The sequence below is a fragment of the Trematomus bernacchii genome, unplaced genomic scaffold (assembly GCF_902827165.1).
Source record: "Trematomus bernacchii unplaced genomic scaffold, fTreBer1.1, whole genome shotgun sequence".
NCBI lineage: Eukaryota > Metazoa > Chordata > Actinopteri > Perciformes > Nototheniidae > Trematomus > Trematomus bernacchii.
In genome coordinates, this window is record NW_022987739.1 from 25,620,837 (window position 1) to 25,641,367 (window position 20,531).

Below are 20,531 nucleotides of genomic sequence, written 5' to 3' on the forward strand. Positions count from 1 at the left end.
ATTGTACTGCTTCTATACTGTGAAATAATACAGATTGTCCTGAAATGCACTTTATTATTAGGATAATAAAGTTGACCAGCTGTTTCAATCACAAGTTCATCTTTGTATTTAGTGTCTCTGTGACATGCTTTAATGTACAAAAAGCTCTTTATTTTTCTCTGTTGTGATTGGTCAACTGCTTACAGATCTCCGGGCCCTTGGCCTATCACGTTCATTGTGTTGGGTCAACATATAACATGAAAGGGAAACCCCAAAAAGCATAACAGGGCCCCTTTTAGACATGAATTGGTGGATGGGTTTTGTAGAGGATATGTTCACTCACTCTGAAACTTGTAACTTCCTATTTAAAAAAATAAGAGACATGTTACCAAAAGACGTGACGTTTTTACTACTGTGAAAAGAACCTTTCTGCACAATTGATAAATTGTACGTACTGTATTACTAATCTACGTCGAAGTAGTTTAAAAGTTTAAAAGGAATGATAGATAGATAGATAGATATATAATAGTTACTTTAATATGGTGTGTGTGATCATTGTCTGGTACAGGATTCTTAAGAAGCTAATTTTAACACTTAGTGGGGGAGTGACTTCCTCAAAAAGATAAAGTGTTTAGAAATTGAAACAAGTCTTCCTCAGTCACATACTTCAGTGTAACTGCTGTAGAGCTGACCTTCTAGGAAATACTTGACATTCCCATGAGTGATGGAGGAAATCTATGTCAATGTTGAAGGTGTCAAACCCCTAAGCTCAAGATCATCTGCAAAACAAGAAGGTAAGAGTGTCAGTCAGACTGTAACATCCTGTCATGTCTGCTAATTTATTCATGTCATGTTAAGTTAGTAAACCAGGTTCATGTTATATGTTTCATGTTTAGTTCATAGCCCAGGTTAGATTTATGTTTAGTCAAGTCTCTTTGTTCACCTGTCTAGTCCTGCCATTGCACTTCCTGTTTTATTTTGTACTTACCTTTCCCTCTCGTTTCAGAGCTCTCCTGCCCTTGTGTGTCTGTTGCAACCTTTGTCCCATTACCTCTTGTATATATAGTCCTCGTCTCCCTTGTCCTGTGCCGGTTCGTCTTGTGCCTTGTGCCATCAAGAGAGCCAGCTTTTCATGCCAAGAAACATTTGTAGCTGCTTTCACAATGATGACATGCTATTCTCTTTTTATTAACCAGTAAAATAGATCTTTACAGGAACAGAATATTTTGAATATTATTAATCTTTATGGCTTTGTAAGATTATATGTCTCTATTTAACACAATGGACATGATTATCACACTTGTTTCAGTCTTAAATCTGTATTGTCAATGTACTTTGGCATTAGTATGTTTTAATATAGTCTTATCAATAAAGCGTATATGAATTTGTCTTGACTCTCAGCGTGAGAACAAAACTGTATTTCCTGATATATATTTTTTTTTGGATAGATATGAAAATGATGTGTGACTTCCTCAAATTATGTGTGACTTCCTCAAAAAGATGAAGCATTTAGAAATTCAAACCAGCAACCACAATTTCCCCGGTCACATACTTCAGGGTAATTGCTGCAGAGCTGACCTTCTAGGAAAGAGTTTGCATTCTCATGAGCAATGGAGGAAGTCTATGACAATGCTGTTGATGTCAAAACCCTAAACTCAAGATCATCTGCAAAACAAGAAGGTAAGAGTGTCAGACAGAGTGCACTGTGAATTTACTGTATTACTCCCTGGTCTTCTCTGTGTTCAGGTCCCAGGAGACTTCTCAGAGTGTCTGTTCTCGGTCTGGGGCTGCTGAGTGTTTTCCTGCTGGCTGGACTCATCGGCCTCGCTGTCCACTGTGAGTCTTTCTTTTAATACGTTTAATAATGTCATTTTGAACGTGTGATTTTCAAGAGCAATATTCTGCTCTGAAAGATGCACATTCGACCAAAACATCTATCGTTTTTCTACTTTTCTCCTCGGGCCAAATTAGGAAAACATTCACTTTGGTTTGTGTCAGTATGATTGCATCAGGTAATTTAAGAAACATCTATTTTCATTTCAGACCATTACTCAGTAGGTGGTGCAGCTGCAGATTTCTCCGCTGTCAAAGCAAACCTGACCTCAGTGACTGAAGAGAGAAACAACCTCACTGAGCGTCTCCAGGCCAGAGATCAGCTGATCAACCAGCTGAATGTCAGCCTCACCAAAAAGACCAGAGAGGTGGACAGGCTTCAGTGTTTGATGGACAAGGGTCAGTGCTTCATGTGGGGGTTTGCATAGGGCTCAGTATGTGTATGTAAGATATCAATTATCATAATATTTTTACAAAATACCTCAATATTGATATTCTAAGGCTGACTATTGATCCTTTCATAAAATAGTTACACAATGACACTTTTCATTAATGATAATCAAGAATTCGTTTTTAATGACTTAGTTGTGAGTGATTTAATTTATAGTTTGTTTTATTTTTCTTCACCCACCATATTTAGATTTCTCTGTAAACTATGCTTATGGCCAGTTTCCTTGTCTAAATTACTTTTAATATAAGCAATAGGAAGAAGAACTTAGAGGTAGTTTGTTCCAGATATTTGCTGCATAATAATAATAATAATAATAATAATAATAATAATAATAATAATAATAATAATAATAATAATAATAAAGGATAACAAGGTTTCAAACCAATTTAGAACTGTTGCCGAAAGTCAGACCCCGTTTTCCAGTCGGTCTAGTAACTAACACCGAAATGTTACCACTGTCTGTGTTTAAGTGGATGTCATTGAAGACTTTAACAAGATCAGTCTCAGTGCTGTGGTGCCTGACTAGATCACATCGAAACAGTTATTTAAATCCCAAAAAAGAGAAGTAGTTGTTCTACAATGACATTTGTGATCTCTTTTAATCCCTCTAAAAATGCTTGATAAATATGTTTTTTCATTATTATTACAAAAGTGACATATAATGCACTCAAGAGTTCCATATTTCAGCGGTTAAAGCAGTAAATCAACAACATCTTAACACTTTTACAGCAAAAACGTGTCCTGAAGGATGGAGGATGGTCGGTTGTGTCTGTTATCTCCTCTCTACTGAGAAAGCTTCTTGGGAACAAAGCAGACAAGACTGCACAGCCAGAGGAGCAGATCTGGTGATCGTAGACAGTTATGAAGAACAGGTAATGTGTGCTGCTTTAACACTTGTGATTGTATAACCCCCTGCTTTTATCAATCAATAATGTTTTTATTGTATATATAGTAGCACATTTGCGTATAAAGCTATAATGATTATGTTACAACAATGGTGTTAATTACATATTTCTGAGCTAGTAAAAAGGGAATAGTATGCTGAATGTTGATGTCCATCCCTTTAAACTGCATTTGTGAACAGGAATTCATCACCAGCATGATCAAGGAACAAACTTGGATTGGTTTGAATGACATAAACCAAGAAGGGACCTGGAAATGGGTCGATGGAACTCCACTGAATCTGAAGTAAGGCATACAGAACAAATTCATATATTTTGGTGTAGCTGCATCCTACTGATGTATATCGGGTTTTTGTTATGACTGTCCAAACATTTATTAATTATTATCAATTTCAGAATTAACTAACATTTTAACATTCATTGCAAATAAAGCTAATAATCTAAACACATGCATACACACACATCTAGAGATGTGCAAAGAGGATAACATTTTTGGATATTGGGATTGAATTCAATTTGAATTTTAATGTTCAATGTCTCTTTTTGCATAATACACTAGAAACCCAGGTAGACAAAAAGAGCAATTCAAAGCAGTTAGTTAACTTTAAAGACATAACAATTAAGATACTGCCACAAATAAGCTGAAAGGCACAGTTGTAGGTGTTAACATTTTTAATATGTATTTTAATGAGAGGTGTGATGAAAAAGGTGAAAAGAATAGTTTAGTAATCTTGGTTCGAGTTGAGAAGCTGCTGATCATAACCAAACCATTGAAAGTTCAAACAATTTCAACAACTCTTTTCATAAAGATCTCTTCTACATGTTGTGGTATCAAAAGAGAATAATTAAACCAGTGCCACTTTGAGAATAGAATGAGAAATGGTAAAGCGTCTTTCTTTTCTTGAAACTCGCCCTAAAATAGAGGAAGGGCGATGAAAGTAAATGAGAAGATTTTGCAAGAAAAAGGGTTGAGCTGAGCAACCCTGTCTCCTAAAAATTACGTTCCCACAGAACTAAACTGCATTCTCAATTACGTTTAGCTAGAAACGTATTTTCTCCCACGTTACGTTGGTTATGAACGTATCTCAAATACGTTTATTTTCTACATATCTTCTAGAAACATATTTTCTCCCACCTTACGTTTGTTATGAACGTATCTCAAATACGTTTATTTTCTACATATCTTCTAGAAACATATTTTCTCCCACGTTACGTTTGTTATGAACTTATCTCAAATACGTTTATTTTCTACATATCTTCTAGAAACATATTTTCTCCCATGTTACGTTTGTTATGAACTTATCTCAAATACGTTTATTTTCTACATATCTTCTAGAAACATATTTTCTCCCACGTTACGTTTGTTATGAACTTATCTCAAATACGTTTATTTTCTACATATCTTCTAGAAACATATTTTCTCCCACATTACGTTTGTTATGAACTTATCTCAAATATGTTTATTTTCTACATATCTTTGCCATTTATTGTCTTGCTTATAATAATAATAATAGTCATTTATAAATATCATTTTAGAGCACACATTTGAAATCGACGATCGGGCTCGATATCCTATGGTTAAATTAAAATCAGTAGGCGAGGCTGTAATTTCGCCAGCTGCGAGGCAGAAAATAATAGTTTTAAACATGCCAAAAAGCTGCTGTGTCGTTTATTGCACCTCAATCATTAAAACAAATCCAGAGTTACGTGTTTCTGTACTTCCTCTAAGAAGAAAGGACAGTATACAACAGAAGAGCTCTGTGGCTTCAGGCTTGATCGCCGTTCAAATGACAGCTGGTTTCCCCAAAAGTGGGCGGGGCTGTAAAGTGACGTAGTTTTAGCCGCAATGCACGTCGGGATATGGTGTTAATGCGATATGAAATCCGAAAAAAAAATCAGAGAAGAAACACACTCCTCAATGTCAGTTTCAGTGTTTTAATGACAAAGATCACGACACCCCTGAAACAGAGTAATACAGCGAGGTAAGCTGACAAAGTATTACATACATGCATGTCATCATTAACACAACACAAATATATGCTACGACACCACGTATATATACACCAACAATAGTGGGAACAGTCTTACATGTGTGAGTGGATGAACGTCTCGACACGAGGCGGAGTGAATGAACAATGTTTGAACTAAAATGGCCGCTCAGTACTACTGGGTCAGAGTGCGGCATATCCGGTGCGACAGCAGTGAGACGCTGCCCTCTAGTGGCCGGCGATAAACTCTTCATCCCCCCCAGACCGGAAAGCTATAGGCTGGAATAGATTAACGGTCTAAATCCCGTATCCAGCTGCCGGACTCGGGCTCGTAGCGTGCCGGCGGCTTCCTCACGCGGCCCGGCCGAGCGAGCTGGGGCAGCGCCGGCGGCGACTGCGGCACCGGGAGCGGTGCGCCCAGGAAGGCACCCGTAGGAACGGCGAGGTCAGAGGACGCCTCATCAGCAAGCGCCGGTGGGGAAGCGCCCATAGCCGAGTCGCTGGGACCATCAGCCGGCCGCTGAGTAAGCCCCTGGGGCGTCGCCCAGCCCGGGCGGATAGGTGGGGGCTGATGTCCCAGGGCAGCGGGCGGCGGCGACGGCGTGGCCGACTGCTCATCGGCGCAGGGTGTGGCCGGCGTGTAGGCACGGAGGAACCGCCGGTTGCGCAGTGTCAGACGTCCCGAACCGTCAACCCTGATCCGATACTGGTCATGGTCCAGCGACTCCACCACGATCCCTGACCTGTCCCATTTGCGGGGGCTCGGGCCTTGCTGGTTCTGGAGGAATACCCTTTCGCCGAGCGCCAATGGGCGGAGCGGTCTTGAGTGAGTCCCCAGAGACTCGGTGGTACGGGACATACGGGTCCGAAGGGCGTCCTCCTTCGCCGCCCATGCCTCGCGCCATAGCGGGCGGATATGCGGGTTCGAGAACTTCTCGAGGCGGTTCACGAAGGAGAGCGAGCCACGAAGGAGAGCGAGCCACGAAGGGGGCGGCCGAAGATGATCTGCGCCGGCGAGAGGTTGCAGTCGGGGTCAGGCGTGTTCCGCAACTGCAGCATAGCACGCAGGAAGCGGTCCTGATCAAGGCTGCCCGACGGGCCAGTGTTGGACATCAGGAGGCGCTTAGCAGTCTTAACCGCAACTTCCGCCCTCCCATTCGACTGCGGAAAGCTAACGGAGGACACACGGTGTTTGACGTGCCATAAGCGGAGGAAGTCCTCAGTGTGGCTCGCCTTGAATTCCGGACCACCGTCGCTCGAGAGCTCCTCCGGTACGCCGAAGGTAGCGAAGAACAAACGGAGGTGTTGGACCAGGCCAGCTGAGCCCGCCAGGGCAGTACCCGCCGTAGAACTCAGGACCTCTACCCAGCCCGAAAGCCGATCCCCGACAACTAGGTAGTGGCGGCCCCCATAGTCGAAGAAGTCAGCAAACACCGCCTCGAATGGCGTGGACGGGGGTGGTGACGGCAGGGGGGGTGTAGCCGCCTGTGACGGAGCATTGCGGTTGCAGTCTGCACACCCGTCCCTGGTGGCCTGAATGTCCCCGGACATCCCGGGCCAGTAAACTATGGCTCGGGCATGCTGCCCCATCGCTGAGGTCCCCTGGTGAGCGGCATGGAGATGCCGAAGGATTCTCCCACGGAGGGATGGGGGGACCACGACGCGGTCCCGATAGAGCAGGACGCCGTCCTGTGCGTAGACGGACTCACAGACCGATGACAGACTCGCCAGGGCAGGGTCGTTAACGTCAATCCCACCCTCCTGCTCGATGAGTTGGAGGAGGTGGCCGAGGCATCCGTCAGCCGCTGTCTCCCGTGCGAGGAGGGGCCAAGAGACGGCTCCGAGCTCCCGTGCGTCGTCGCGGATGGAGGCCATGAGTGCCGACTCCACGGCGTCAGGCCCGCTCGGCAGCCCCAGTGAGAGGCCGTTCGCTGAGCCCGAGGGGGAAGGATGCCTTGACGTGGCATCAGCGGCATAGTTGCTCTTGCCAGGCAGATGCACAATGTCGAAGCGCCATGGGAGGGTGCGCTGCTTGAGTCTAAACAGACGCGAGTTTGTTATCTCATCCAGCGTACGGTCACCAAAGATCTTCACCAATGGCTTATGGTCGCTGCTCCGCAGGGGACAGGAAACGCGAACCCGCGAGGGTGATCCTCCATCCTCCTTGACAGCAGTCCGGTATGCCCGAGGCACAGTGACAATGTTGCTGGAGCAGGAAGTAGCCAATGCCACGCATGGACCAGTCAGGGCGGAGGCAGGTACGCTTCTGCATGTCGTAGATCTCCACGCCCTCGCGGATGGCCTCCATTATGGCTTGCTTGGACGTCTGGAAGGCCTCCTCCAGAACGGGGGACCATAGGAACACACAGCGCGGGCTGAGGAACGGCTTAAATGGGGCCATCGTGTCACGCAGCTGGGCGTAGTTAGCCACCTGGTTGACGAGGCCAAACCAACTCCTGATGTCCGTCGTGGAGCCTGGGGTGGGGAAGTCCCGGATGGCGTCCAAGTATTTTGGGAGCGGTTCGATGGTAGATTCCGACATCCTGAAGCCGGCGAAGTCGACGCACCTCTCCGCGAACTGAAGCTTGTCCGGGTTCAACACGATGCCCGACCGGCCGACACGCGTCAGGAAGTCGATGGTCCTCCACCAGTGTTGCTCCAGGTCTGTGTCATAGTGGATGGTGTCATCCACACAACGTTCCTTGCGTTCATATTCCGAGAGGACGGCGTCAAACCGACGGTTGTAGCCATCCCCTGATGACAGGAAACCCTGTGGTGCCCTGGTGTAGCGCCAACGGCCGAAGGGCGTGATGAAGGTAGTGAGGTGGCGATCCGACTCACGCAGGGGGACGCTGTGGTAGCCGTTCCAGGCATCCGTGACGGTCTTCCAGGTGCCCTTCGGGACGCGGCATGCAAGGTGGAACGGGGACTCAGTGGCGAAGGTCTCACGTTGGCAGAACTTGTTGAGGGGGGAGAGGTCCACGGTCCTGCGGGGGGAACCGTCGTGTTTCCGAGTGACTACCATGCGATGGCACCACGCCACGGGCTCGCCGTATGGTACGCGTTCAATGACCCCGAGGGCTTCGTCCCGCAGGAGGTCATCGTGGACCCTCCGCTGCCAGTGTAGAGGCACTGTAGCCGCGGTGTGGCATGCCTTAGGCGTAGCTGCGGGGTCCACGTGCATCTCGATAGGTGGCCCCTCCATGCATGGTAGTGCCCGATGGGGGCAAGTATTGAATGTCGACGATGCATATCTCCCGAGCAGCCAACCTTTCATCCGGCTGTTGTTCTCTGGCGTACAAGGGAACGGCAGAGCTGCGGGGCGCGCCGGGGGGACCGTGCACTGAGGACATGAGCACTGGGCGTCCTGAGGGTCACCTGGCCCCACGCAGCCGCCGTTGGTTGACCTCGTCGCATTGACGGATAAGGGCTGGTCTGGCGTGTCAGCCGTGTCAGGGCCACACCCGTCCTGGGGCCCCCCTGCAATGTCGTCCGACGGGAAGCCCACGGGCAAGAGGCCGAGGTTGAGCAACGACTCGTAGGATAGGTACATGGCCTGGACTGAGCTGCTCACGTATACCATGGAACGGCAGGATGTAACACGCCCCCCGCTGCAGGTCGTCGAGAGCCTGGCGAAGAACGCTCCCTCGATGGCTATAGGGGAGCGGTTGGCGGCCGACAGGCTGAGGCTGACGGCTCGCAAGTCGTCCCGCGCGAAACCGCAGGCCAGGAACTCCTCCAGAGACCAAAGGTCCGACTGCGCGCCAGTGTCCGCGACGGCGGATATCCGAGCTCCGTCGGCCGAGCCCCGGTTGCTGGTGCCATCCCTCAGCCCGACTGGCGAGTCCATCGAGATGGTGATCAATGCTCGGGGGTGGTCTCTCATCCTGGCTCGTCTCCATTCGCCTTGGGAGAAGATGTGGTGCTCGAGTCTGATAGGTGCAGGCCTGTTGAGACAGCCGTGCGACGTAGGGGCGCGGCGTCGGCGATGGCTCCCGTGACGTCGGCCAGGGCGGGCTCCAGCTCGCACCGACGAGACCTGGGAGACCAGCTCCGACTCCATGGCGGCATGTTGACTGTCGGATGACGGCTGTGGACGCCTCTGTCGTCGGCGGGCCCTGTAGCAGCCGATGCACACCAGGTGAGGCTTCGGATTCCACCCGCGAGGCCCCTCCGTGAAGACGTTGAAGACGCTCTTACATTCCAGGCACGAGGCACGTTTAGCCCCGGCCGCAGGGCTCGGGGCGGGGCTCGTCTGTGGAGTCGTCTGCAGGCGCCGGAATGACGACATGGCTGATAGGGAGGACGACGGGAGAGCGTTACGGGCCATCTCTTTGTTCTCGATGAGTGCAATTACATCGTTAACTGGCTTGACCAGGACATCAGATGTCCCCAGCGTCTTGCGGCGTATGTCCTGAGCAGAACATCACGGATAATGTGGTCGGTATAGTCCACGTCTTTACCACACTCGCATACCGCATTATATGCGCATGTCTCTGCTTTACCCCGCACTCTGGCAGCGAATGCGCGGAATGTCTCGTCGCGTTCCTGGCGTAACTGGAGTAGCTCGGTGCGCAGGACGCATGTAGCGACTGGGATGACAGCTAGGGAACACATGACGGCAATCAGATCTGGCAAGGGTCCGGAAGCGGCGTCGGGGACGGCTTTCAACAGGCTGTCTCCAAGTACAGGCCCAGCGCACTGAAACAGCTGGAATGGGGCCTGGGCATTCCCTATGCCTGAGCCGGCGCGGAATACATTCCAACGGCGGATGAACACGTTCCATTCCTCTATCGATACGCCCACACACGCTATTTGTTTGTTTATATCAGTCTGTTCTTCTTCTCTGTCTTACGGTTGTTGCCTATTTTGAATGACGAATACACACTACCGCCGCCTGCTGGTAAGGAGAGTTATTGCCACTCACGCATGCGCAGTTCGTACGTGCTCGGCTGAAGTCTTTGCGGTGATTTCCAGTGCGACACACGGCCAAGACGCAGGAGAACTCGTCGATGGAACTGTCGGTGTTGGGTGTCGGCGAGTTCTCTGGTGACTGCCTGGTGTGTCAGGGCCTTTAGAGGAAGTTTGAGGTGTTTGAGGTGCAATAAACGACACAGCAGCTTTTTGGCATGTTAAAACTATTATTTTCTGCCTCGCAGCTGGCGAAATTACAGCCTCGCCTACTGATTTTAATTTAACCATAGGATATCGAGCCCGATCGTCGATTTCAAATGTGTGCTCTAAAATGATATTTATAAATGACTATTATCATTATTATAAGCAAGACAATAAATGGCAAAGATATGTAGAAAATAAACGTATTTGAGATAAGTTCATAACAAACGTAACGTGGGAGAAAATATGTTTCTAGAAGATATGTAGAAAATAAACGTATTTGAGATAAGTTCATAACAAACGTAACGTGGGAGAAAATATGTTTCTAGAAGATATGTAGAAAATAAACGTATTTGAGATACGTTCATAACAAACGTAACGTGGGAGAAAATATGTTTCTAGAAGATATGTAGAAAATAAACGTATTTGAGATAAGTTCATAACAAACGTAACGTGGGAGAAAATATGTTTCTAGAAGATATGTAGAAAATAAACGTATTTGAGATAAGTTCATAACAAACGTAATGTGGGAGAAAATATGTTTCTAGAAGATATGTAGAAAATAAACGTATTTGAGATACGTTCATAACAAACGTAACGTGGGAGAAAATACGTTTCTAGCTAAACGTAATTGAGAATGCAGTTTAGTTCTGTGGGAACGTAATTTTTAGGAGACAGGGTTGAGCTGAGGGTGTGAATGTGTGATAGGCTATAAGCTGTGGGTTTTTAAATAGGGAAATACATATTGTGGAGGAAACTTCTGTGTAGCAATGCATGGAGTCACCGACTCAGGAAGGAGACACGGTGAGAGTTGGAGCTTTGATGTCAAACACTGATGGGTTTATTCAGAGTATTCGGCCGGAGGATTCACATCACAAATCAAAGAGTCAGAGGTTCTGACTACACGGTAGAGTTGCCACGTCAATTCTGAAGAGCCTCTCTCTATGCTAGACCTTTTAACTGGTTCAAAGAGAGTAATCAACATCTCTGAAGGAGTAGACTAAACAGCTGGGAACACTGAGCCACCTGCGTCCGACACTCATGGCCTCAAAGATTTCACATCTTAGAGTCCACAAACACCGATAAAGAAGTGCCTCAGCGTTCTCACAACAATTACCATTCGTGCCAGACAAATTGACCGGTCACAAACTGGTGACAACAACACATATGGCACCAATGCCTTTCCTTAAAGGAGATAACAGACGTCAGAGTAGATCATAAAACGTCACAGAGCAAAAGGTTAGATATCTAGAAGAATTATTCCTTAACAGTTCCTCTCTTTTTATCATTTTTGATAACCGTAAAACATTAGTCTAATAATAATTCTGGTCAATACTTAAATCAATAGGCGTCTTCAGATTCGAGTGTGGTCTCACCTTACATTCAATTACATCACAAAGTAGAATAAGATTGAAACATTCAATCACAATGATTGATACAGGCAATCATAATAGAAAAAAGTATCTCTCATCAGTGTTTGGAGCATCTTTTGTCAATAAGCACAATAATGAACACACATAAAACACAGATACATAATAGCAAAATATTTGTTTTAAACTAATATCTTTTATCATTTAAACCATTAGTTAATGTCATTTATCAAACTATAAAATCAAAACCAGCTTGCAGCTTAAAGATTTGCTTTAAGGCAATCACTAGTCAAAAGCATTTAAAACTTAGGATCATAAGAGATCCAGCTAAGGCATAACATTCACAGTGGTGATTTGATCAATCTGTAATCTGCAAAGTTGCAGTGTCCTCAATTTTAGGATTACTTTACGTTTACTTCATTACGCTTTAGCCAAGAGTAAGGCACTGAGTCTTAGTAAAATCAGTACATTCATTTTAGTCAAGTACATTGTTCAAAATCTGAAAAGGAAAAGTTAGGCAAATATTCAAAGACTTTTGTAAAAACCTGGAAAGGAAAGATTAAACATTCTTAAAACTTGAATTAATACATTTGGAAATGCTACCACTGATCTGTACCAAATTAAGTCTATCACTTATTCTTATTAGCCATACTTACCTGATCATCTACTTATGGTACTTGGAAAGGGTTCTTCTGTGTTTATCTAATGGTGAATATAGAATATCAATTTCTTTAAAATATACTTCTCTAATTTGAGGATCAAATATGCTACATAATTGTTATATGAATTATTATAAATATTTGTTTTGGGCCAAAACTGAAATTAATCCAGTACTTGAAACATCATTTTATGTCTGTCTGTGCATGGGTAATACATTAAAGAGTTGTGTTGTTAAGCCTGATTGCTGGATGATTAAGGATATTAACATTATCTGTTATAATATTAGAAATACCTTATTATTCAATACTTTATAATCTGAAAATATTTATTTATTAATTTTGTTTAGTGTGAAAGTGTAATCTGATCTGACAAAATATATTTATCACCACTATTTAACACATGTCTGGTCATTGGAAATATATAAAAAAAACAATCATTAATTGTACATCTTTAAACATCTGGTTATTCAATTCAAAGTTCATCTTTGTACGAGAGCTGGAAGAACATGTCCGTCAGTCTTCGTTCTCCTCCTCCCTTTATGACACCGAGTGTCTGGTGTGTAAAGGCATCCTGATACTGTAGATTAGCACTGAGGTGCTGATTGGCTCAAACTCTTCTTCATCAGAGCGCCATACTTCAACCCCCCAATTGCTCTGCTTTTGTGTGGCTCATTCAGTGAGCACTGTAGTTGATCCCCCAGTGAGACGGAGGCTCATCTGCCGGTATTCCTTCTGCTATCTGCTTGAGTACAACTGCGTATTCCTGATGCATCCAGGTGTCCCCCCCGTGATGGGAGAGGTTAGGAAGACATCAAACTCCTCCAAGAAACATGGAACCTCGTATTATAGAAGCCTCTGAAGCCCTCGCTCGTCCTGCAGGGTTGTCTGCTAGAGCCCACCGAGCAGAAAGATGAAGAGAAGAACCCCATCTTATCAGAAAGGTGAAGAGAAGCATCCCATCTCGAACGACCTCGTGCTTCCTTGCACGTGGCTGGGGGTGCTCTCTGCACCCGGAGAGTGTGACCCTCTCTCTCTGACCCTTGGCCTTGAGAGCTGTCCTAGTTATTGGGTTAACACTTGATAGGGATGTTTTTCTGAGTGAAGACAACTCAAAGTAATGGATTAGCACATTATCATTTAATTACAAAAATAGGATAGGCCCCTCAGAATTATTTGGGAGCCTTCCTGACACATGCACATTATCATTTTGAAGGTTTGTGTTAGTCATTGAACATGCAAGAATCATATACTCATCAGTCCATAGCAGAGAAATGTTATTGTAAGTTAAAGGTGAGCTAGTCCCTGTGGATATGACCCCTTCTCAATGATTCTAAATGTATATTAATTCACCATTTACCTTTTGATAAAATATTAGTTTATCAGAAATATTTTGTCTCTTCCATAAAACATAGGTTTGAGAAATAAATTACCCAATATAAAATAAATTACTCAATATAATTGACTCTTCCCTCCCTTTTCTTACATATGGTAATCGAGAAGACTCAGTATCACCTGTGTGCAGCTTACAAAAACCATTGTGATAAACATATATTATGCAGGAAATTGATACATTTGTTGAAAAACAAAGCATATCTGATTTGGGAGGAAAAGCTTCGTCCCTTTAACATCTGAGTTATTACTGAAGGCATAGCATGAATGATATTGGGTGTCTGAGGTTGTCATTACTGAGAAATGTCAAACAAAATCAAACCTTACATTTGAAAACAGGTTTGCATTCCTCCACTGAAGGTGACGTTATCATTGGAAACAATAAAAGCTAATTGTTTTGATGTAGAATCTATATATTGAATCGTTAGAGCAGAACAGAATGGTTGTATTGTAGCCTGAGTTTCGTGCAGCCTTTAGTTTTACCAGGTGGAAACATTGTCTATATAATGTGAATACATGTAGAACTAGACATTAAGAGGCCCCTGACATTAGGCCTATTTGAACAATAGTAGGGGCTTTTACCAGCTCGCCAACTTACAGGCATCCTCTGCATAGCAGTATGAATAGCCTTAAAAACAACCCACTCTGCGGTAACGAGAGTCATGTATCTGAACTAGGGCTGTCAGTCGATTAAAATATTTAATCGCGATTAATCGCATGATTGTCCATAGTTAATCGCGATTAATCGCAAATTAATCGCACATTTTTTATCTGTTCTAAATGTACCTTAGAGGGATATTTTTCAAGTTTTTAATACTCTTATCAACATATGAGTGGACAAATATGCTTTATATGTTTGTTTATTATCATTTGAACAATGACAAATATTCTCATGAATATTAAACACAACAACCTCTGAACATTACAAATATTCGATTCAACCTGGAACCTCTCATACAATAATACAATACAGTGTGTGTGTGTGTGTGTGTGTGTGTGTGTGTGTGTGTGTGTGTGTGTGTGTGTGTGTGTGTGTGTGTGTGTGTGAGAATGTGGAGAGCTGCCTGGACGCTGCAATCATGTTGCGCGCACTATCCGTGCTGAGTGTGCTGACTTTTCGTACAATGTCCCACTGTCTGGCTACCTGCATAAAGTCAAGTGCTCGGCGCAGTTGTCGGCGAAATGTCATTGAAACAGCTCCTTATATCCGTTAGCGCAGCTAGCTAGCACCAGATGCTAACAACAACAACACGTAAGGTGTGCCTCGCTCGCGCGAGTCGCGCCACACATACACACACACACATACACACACCCTCCCGGTCCTCCCGATGGCCAGTCCGGGCCTGCCGGTGAGCGTGGAAGTGTGGTCTGCCACAAGCGGGCGACAGGAGCGGGGCTGTAAGCATCAGCTTGTAGATGGTATTTTAAACTCGATGCGCTCTGAAACTACGGGGCGGCCGAGGACAAAAAATACACATGCGTTAATCGCGTTAAAATAATTAGTGGCGTTAATTTTTTTTTGCGTTAACGCGTTATTAACGCGTTAACTTGACAGCCCTAATCTGAACCAAATGCCCTAAGTGAAGCCGTTAGTCTCATCTGACTGACCCAAGGGTTGGTGCTGGTGTGACAGGGAGGCTTCCAAGTGTTCATAGCAGATGTCATGCTTTCAGTTCATGGCTCAGTGGGGGGGAGCAGACCCATGTGAGACAGTATCAACGGCTGTAATGTTCAGTTTGAGGAGTGTCATTCTCTCTGGGAGCAGGAAATGGTGTCCATTCTCGGACCAGACCATTAATGTCATGTAGAGCAGCCATAGCATCTCTGTGACTGCACTCAGCCGGACTGCAGCAGGGCAGAACTGGGTGACTTTTAGTGAAGCCGTCCATGGCCATAGACAAAATGGAACCACGTACTAACAAAAGGGACACAAGGTCATCAATGTCTCTCTTTACCTTTAGCCTAATTGTAAAACAAATTAGTGGAAGAAATGTGGAACCCTAATCCATCATCATGTGAAATTTAGAGTTAATTTAAATAATTACTTATGGGTTGAAGTCAAATTAACATTAACATTAGAACTAAAGTCAGTCAAAATTGGACTTGCACGGATCAGAATCTAATCAATACACCATTTTCCCAGCTCTGTAATGAAAAGGATATCAAGATTAGGTACATTACAGGAGTGTTAAAACATCCAAACATGCACACTTATCTTATTCTAGTAGAGATTAGAGGACAGGTCTAATGTTGTGAACAAAATGATCAAGTCAAAGTTATTTTATTTATTTTATCTTATGTACCACATTTAATTTAATAATTAATCTTAAATTACTAATAACTTTAAAGAAGGCAACAATTTACAATGTGGATAAGGTGACTACTTATCCAAAGTGTGTGGGTGTGTGTGGGTGTGTGTGGGTGTGTATGGGTGTGTGAACAGCTTGTCTGCCCAAGGTTAAAACATTTGGGACAGCAGTGAGAATGTTATGAGAAACAATTTGTTGCTTAGACTGAACTCGTAAGAAAATAGATAACATGCATTTTAAATACATCAAAACACTTGTACATTAATTAAATACATTTGACATTTAGCTTGAGCTGGGTTCAATACTTTCTTTATGGTATTTAAATTGGGCTCAAGTAGAACCTTTACATGGATTTGGCTTGCAACACAAAGTGATACCGATCTCTGTCTGTTATGATTTGAAAGTCTCATGATTTAAAGTGTAGGCCTGTGAAGGAGAGGCCCTTGGAAAACTACTAAATCTACTTTTTGTTAACTGTAATTACTTATTGTAAAGAGATTGCAACATTATACTTTTTAAAGAATTGCTCAATTCATTTAACACATTTATTATGCACACTGTAATGAAAACGTCAACAAATATATTGATCCTGGCTTAACCAGCGACCTTTACTCTTTTGTTCATAAGCTCGGTTTCAGAAAACAGTAGTTTAACAACTATTATAATTGTAGTAATGTCTATGGAGACCAATTGGTTGATACGAGAAATCATTTGAAGCAGTTTAATAAAGAATGTTAAACTATATTTAAAACTGTAATTAAACTTCAACTTATATTAATTATCTGAATCCAGTGGCCAGTTGGAACAGATAATCAACAAAGTTTCCATTTTGCAGCAACAGCGCAAAAGGTTTCAACAATTATTTGTATTATGTCTGAGTCAAGTTCTGTCTTATCAGCTTTGTTTCGGAATGTGTTCAATACATTACGTTTTTTTTTCATTATTACCATACAATACATAGATTTAAGAATAAATGAAACAAATAATACAACATTGACCTAAAACAGCAGACAGATTTTGCCACCCTGACCTCCTCAAGCAGGTTGTTTACGACCAGCAGTGATGCCTCTTAGGGTCTCAGGGTGCAGGACGGGGCATAGGGTTTATAAAAGGTCACAAACATATCTTAACATACCAGCAATACAATTTAAGAATGTATTCTTAAAGTAATATAATCTTCTCTTCTTCTTACACCTACAGCGCACACCCTGAACAGTGTGCTCCTTGTTTACATGTTCCTCTGCACACTCAGATGCAGGACATACAAACACTCTTTTGCTATTTATTTTCATTTTGCAGCACATTTATACTACCAGAATTTTGCAAAACACTATATATTATTTATTTTTCTCAAGTCATTTACTTTTGGTGAGTTAACTAAAGCTTAGTTTATTTTACCCTGGCTATGGACTGATTCATTATTAGTTGTTACAAAACATGCACAAGACGGCGGTTAGTACAAGAAAAACCACACTGCAATTAGACGAACAAACATGAACTCATAATAAACACCAGCGTGACAGCAAAGTTCATCCAGCTCAATTTAGTCCGGATTAAAGAGGTTTCAGAGGGGGTAGGGAATTATCTCTCCCTCTATGGGGAACCCAGTGGGGCACCTTGACTCACGCCCCCACCCTTGTATACAAGTCCTAGATCGGTGCCTGAAGACCGTCCAAGAGCAATAACTAGCTTATCCTCTTGCGACCCCACTACTCTGTTCTAGTGGTGCTATGCCCCCCCGATCTGGAGCACATAGACTTTTTTCTCCTCTACCCTTTCTATTCGAAACTACACAGTTAACTGTAGTCCTACTCGACCAGCCTATACACACGCCATCATGTTCATCACAACGATGAAACACAGTTTTGTTCTACACTTGCATGCCACTGCCCACCCATGATCAATTAGCCTATAATTGTATGTATGCACCCCGGACCGGCACCAGTTCCTCCAGCAATGTAGGGAACTGTGGCGCATCAGGTAATGCACGCACCTCGCACTTTCCTGCACGTCGTAAACGGCCACAAGCCACGAGAGTGCTTTTAAACCATCTCGTTTTTAATAGAGACGGCGGTGGTGTGAGTTAAAGCTATAGACAAAAGCTGTGACTTTCTCCCTCCGAGTTCACTTCACCAGCCCATGCAGATACGGGGAGGTATTTTACACACATCCCCCGGAGCCGCAGCTGGAGCCGTGTTTTTTTTAGAGGCGCTGGGGGTAATATCTCTGGCTGCTTGTGTTAACTGCTAGTGTTGGCCGCTGAAACCCCCGGAATCTCGGCGATTTGTTCATTACAAATCTCTATATTGATTTCACACAGAAGTTCCACTTTACTGCTGCCCTCATTAAGGTCTTTTTAAACATCTCCGTGTATGCCTGCACGGCACATACGTCCCGAGCAGCACACACAGAGGGAACCAGCCAGGACAGAGTCCCTGGATGATCCTCTGGGGTTACTAGCCCCAAATGTTCATTAACCAAAACGAAACGCAGCCGCTTAGCTTCACAGATAATTTTAGGATACCGTCAATCACAGATTCTGGTAAGGCAATGTCCAAATGTAGATTTGAAATCCCACTTACCAGTTCTGAAGATCTGTTGGTATCCTGCCGACAACGCCAATTTGTGGAGGAAACTTCTGTGTAGCAATGCATGGAGTCACCGACTCAGGAAGGAGACACGGTGAGAGTTGGAGCTTTGATGTCAAACACTGATGGGTTTATTCAGAGTATTCGGCCGGAGGATTCACATCACAAATCAAAGAGTCAGAGGTTCTGACTACACGGTAGAGTTGCCACGTCAATTCTGAAGAGCCTCTCTCTATGCTAGACCTTTTAACTGGTTCACAGAGAGTAATCAACATCTCTGAAGGAGTAGACTAAACAGCTGGGAACACTGAGCCACCTGCGTCCGACACTCATGGCCTCAAAGATTTCACATCTTAGAGTCCACAAACACCAATAAAGAAGTGCCTCAGCGTTCTCACAACAATTACCATTCGTGCCAGACAAATTGACCGGTCACAAACTGGTAACAACAACACATATGGCACCAATGCCTTTCCTTAAAGGAGATAACAGACGTCAGAGTAGATCATAAAACGTCACAGAGCAAAAGGTTAGATATCTAGAAGAATTATTCCTTAACACATATAGCAGCTTTTATGTGTTGGCCACATGTGGCAGCTGTTTTTTAACCTCAATTGGAATGGCCTTTAGTGTGTTAATGTGTCCGAATATTGTCTTTCGCTGTGTGTTTTAATAGGTAAATGCTATATGAAATGTATATGAAAAGCAATCTAAAGCAGAATGCATTACATCTATCAAATTTGGGGGGGAACCTGAAAATTAACTTTCCTATTACCTCCTAGGTACTGGGGATCGACCCCTGATAATGGTAGTGGAGATCCAGTGTGGGGTGAAGAGGACTGTGCAAGTCTTGTAGATGGAAGGGAAACCAGAACAAACTGGAATGATCTGCGGTGTGCTACCCGTCTGCAATGGATCTGTGAAAAAATGGCTTAACTTGTGGCTGTGAGGCAGTGGGTTTGTCTTCAAATAGGAAGGCTGTGGGTTCAACCCCAGCTCCTGCCATCAACATGTCAATGTATCCCACTTAACCCCAAATTGTTCTCTTGGCCAATGTTTGAATGTTATGTGCTGTTTACACGATAACGCAAACGGTTGTATCCGCAACTTTTGTCTTTCGTTTAGCCCGTTCGTTCACAAGAGGCCGTAACGGAAACGCGGAAACGGACCCTGCAAACGATAACGGGTCCCAAGGTGGATAGATCTGCAACCGGAACGCTCTGAGGGGGCAAACGGCTCCGTGTGTACGCCCTATACAATAATTTTCCTGATAATGATGAGCCATAGCCCCACCTCTCCCCACCTCTGCTGCTCACTGCTGTAGCATGGTCAGTAGCTACTGCATACTGCTACTGACCATGCTACAGATGTTTGTGCACAATCTACAGCTCGACCATGCTACAGATCAGATGTTAGTGCAAAATCGACAGCTCCTCTACCACAACCATCAGCAACAAGTGGACATGGAAAATTACATGAACTACATGTTGCTAAATCCACCGCGGGGCATAAACAGAAGGGCAACCATGGCAACCATGCTCGGGGGTCTTCTTCGCTGCTTTTGGTGTATTTTGTGATGGAAGTTACTACGCCACTTACAGCCCGGCATATGTACTACAGCGTCTCCAGTGCTTTCGAGCGGTCTTGTGCAGAAGTACAGCGCCACTTACAGGCCCGGCATATGTACAACAGCGTTTCCAGTGGTCTCGTGTGAACGTACACGTTAAATGAGCCGAATGCGTGTGAACGGAATACTTTTTTGAAACGAATTCGGTGCGTAAACGCAAACGTTCCCGTGTAAATGGGGTCTTAGCTTCCTTAACCCTCCTATTGTCTTCGTTTCCCCCCCCTTACTTTGGTCTTCGCGGTCAAATTTGACCGGTCCTGTTTTAACTGCTATTACATTAACACAAAAACCATTAATCATCACCAAATTTCATTTAACACC

General features: G+C 44.2%; 2 protein-coding genes across 3 annotated transcripts in view; both read left to right on the forward strand.

The window, feature by feature from the left end:
- The window catches only part of LOC117495862 (CD209 antigen-like protein C), a 75,803-nt gene that overhangs the window by 5,668 nt on the left and 49,604 nt on the right, over window positions 1–20,531 (forward strand). The gene's annotated exons all lie outside the window — the stretch shown is intronic.
- LOC117495859 (CD209 antigen-like protein E) lies at window positions 636–19,724 on the forward strand. 2 transcript variants are annotated; one of them, XM_034147432.1, is made up of 7 exons: window positions 708–773; window positions 1,537–1,659; window positions 1,726–1,815; window positions 2,023–2,211; window positions 2,993–3,135; window positions 3,348–3,451; window positions 19,366–19,724. In XM_034147432.1, the coding sequence occupies exons 2-7, from the start codon at window positions 1,590–1,592 to the stop codon at window positions 19,517–19,519; spliced, it is 750 nt and encodes a 249-aa protein (XP_034003323.1). In that variant the 5' UTR covers window positions 708–773; window positions 1,537–1,589; the 3' UTR covers window positions 19,520–19,724. The 2 variants fall into 2 exon arrangements, with proteins under 2 accessions (XP_034003322.1, XP_034003323.1); XM_034147431.1 differs by lacking the exon at window positions 1,537–1,659 and having other exon boundaries at window positions 636–773.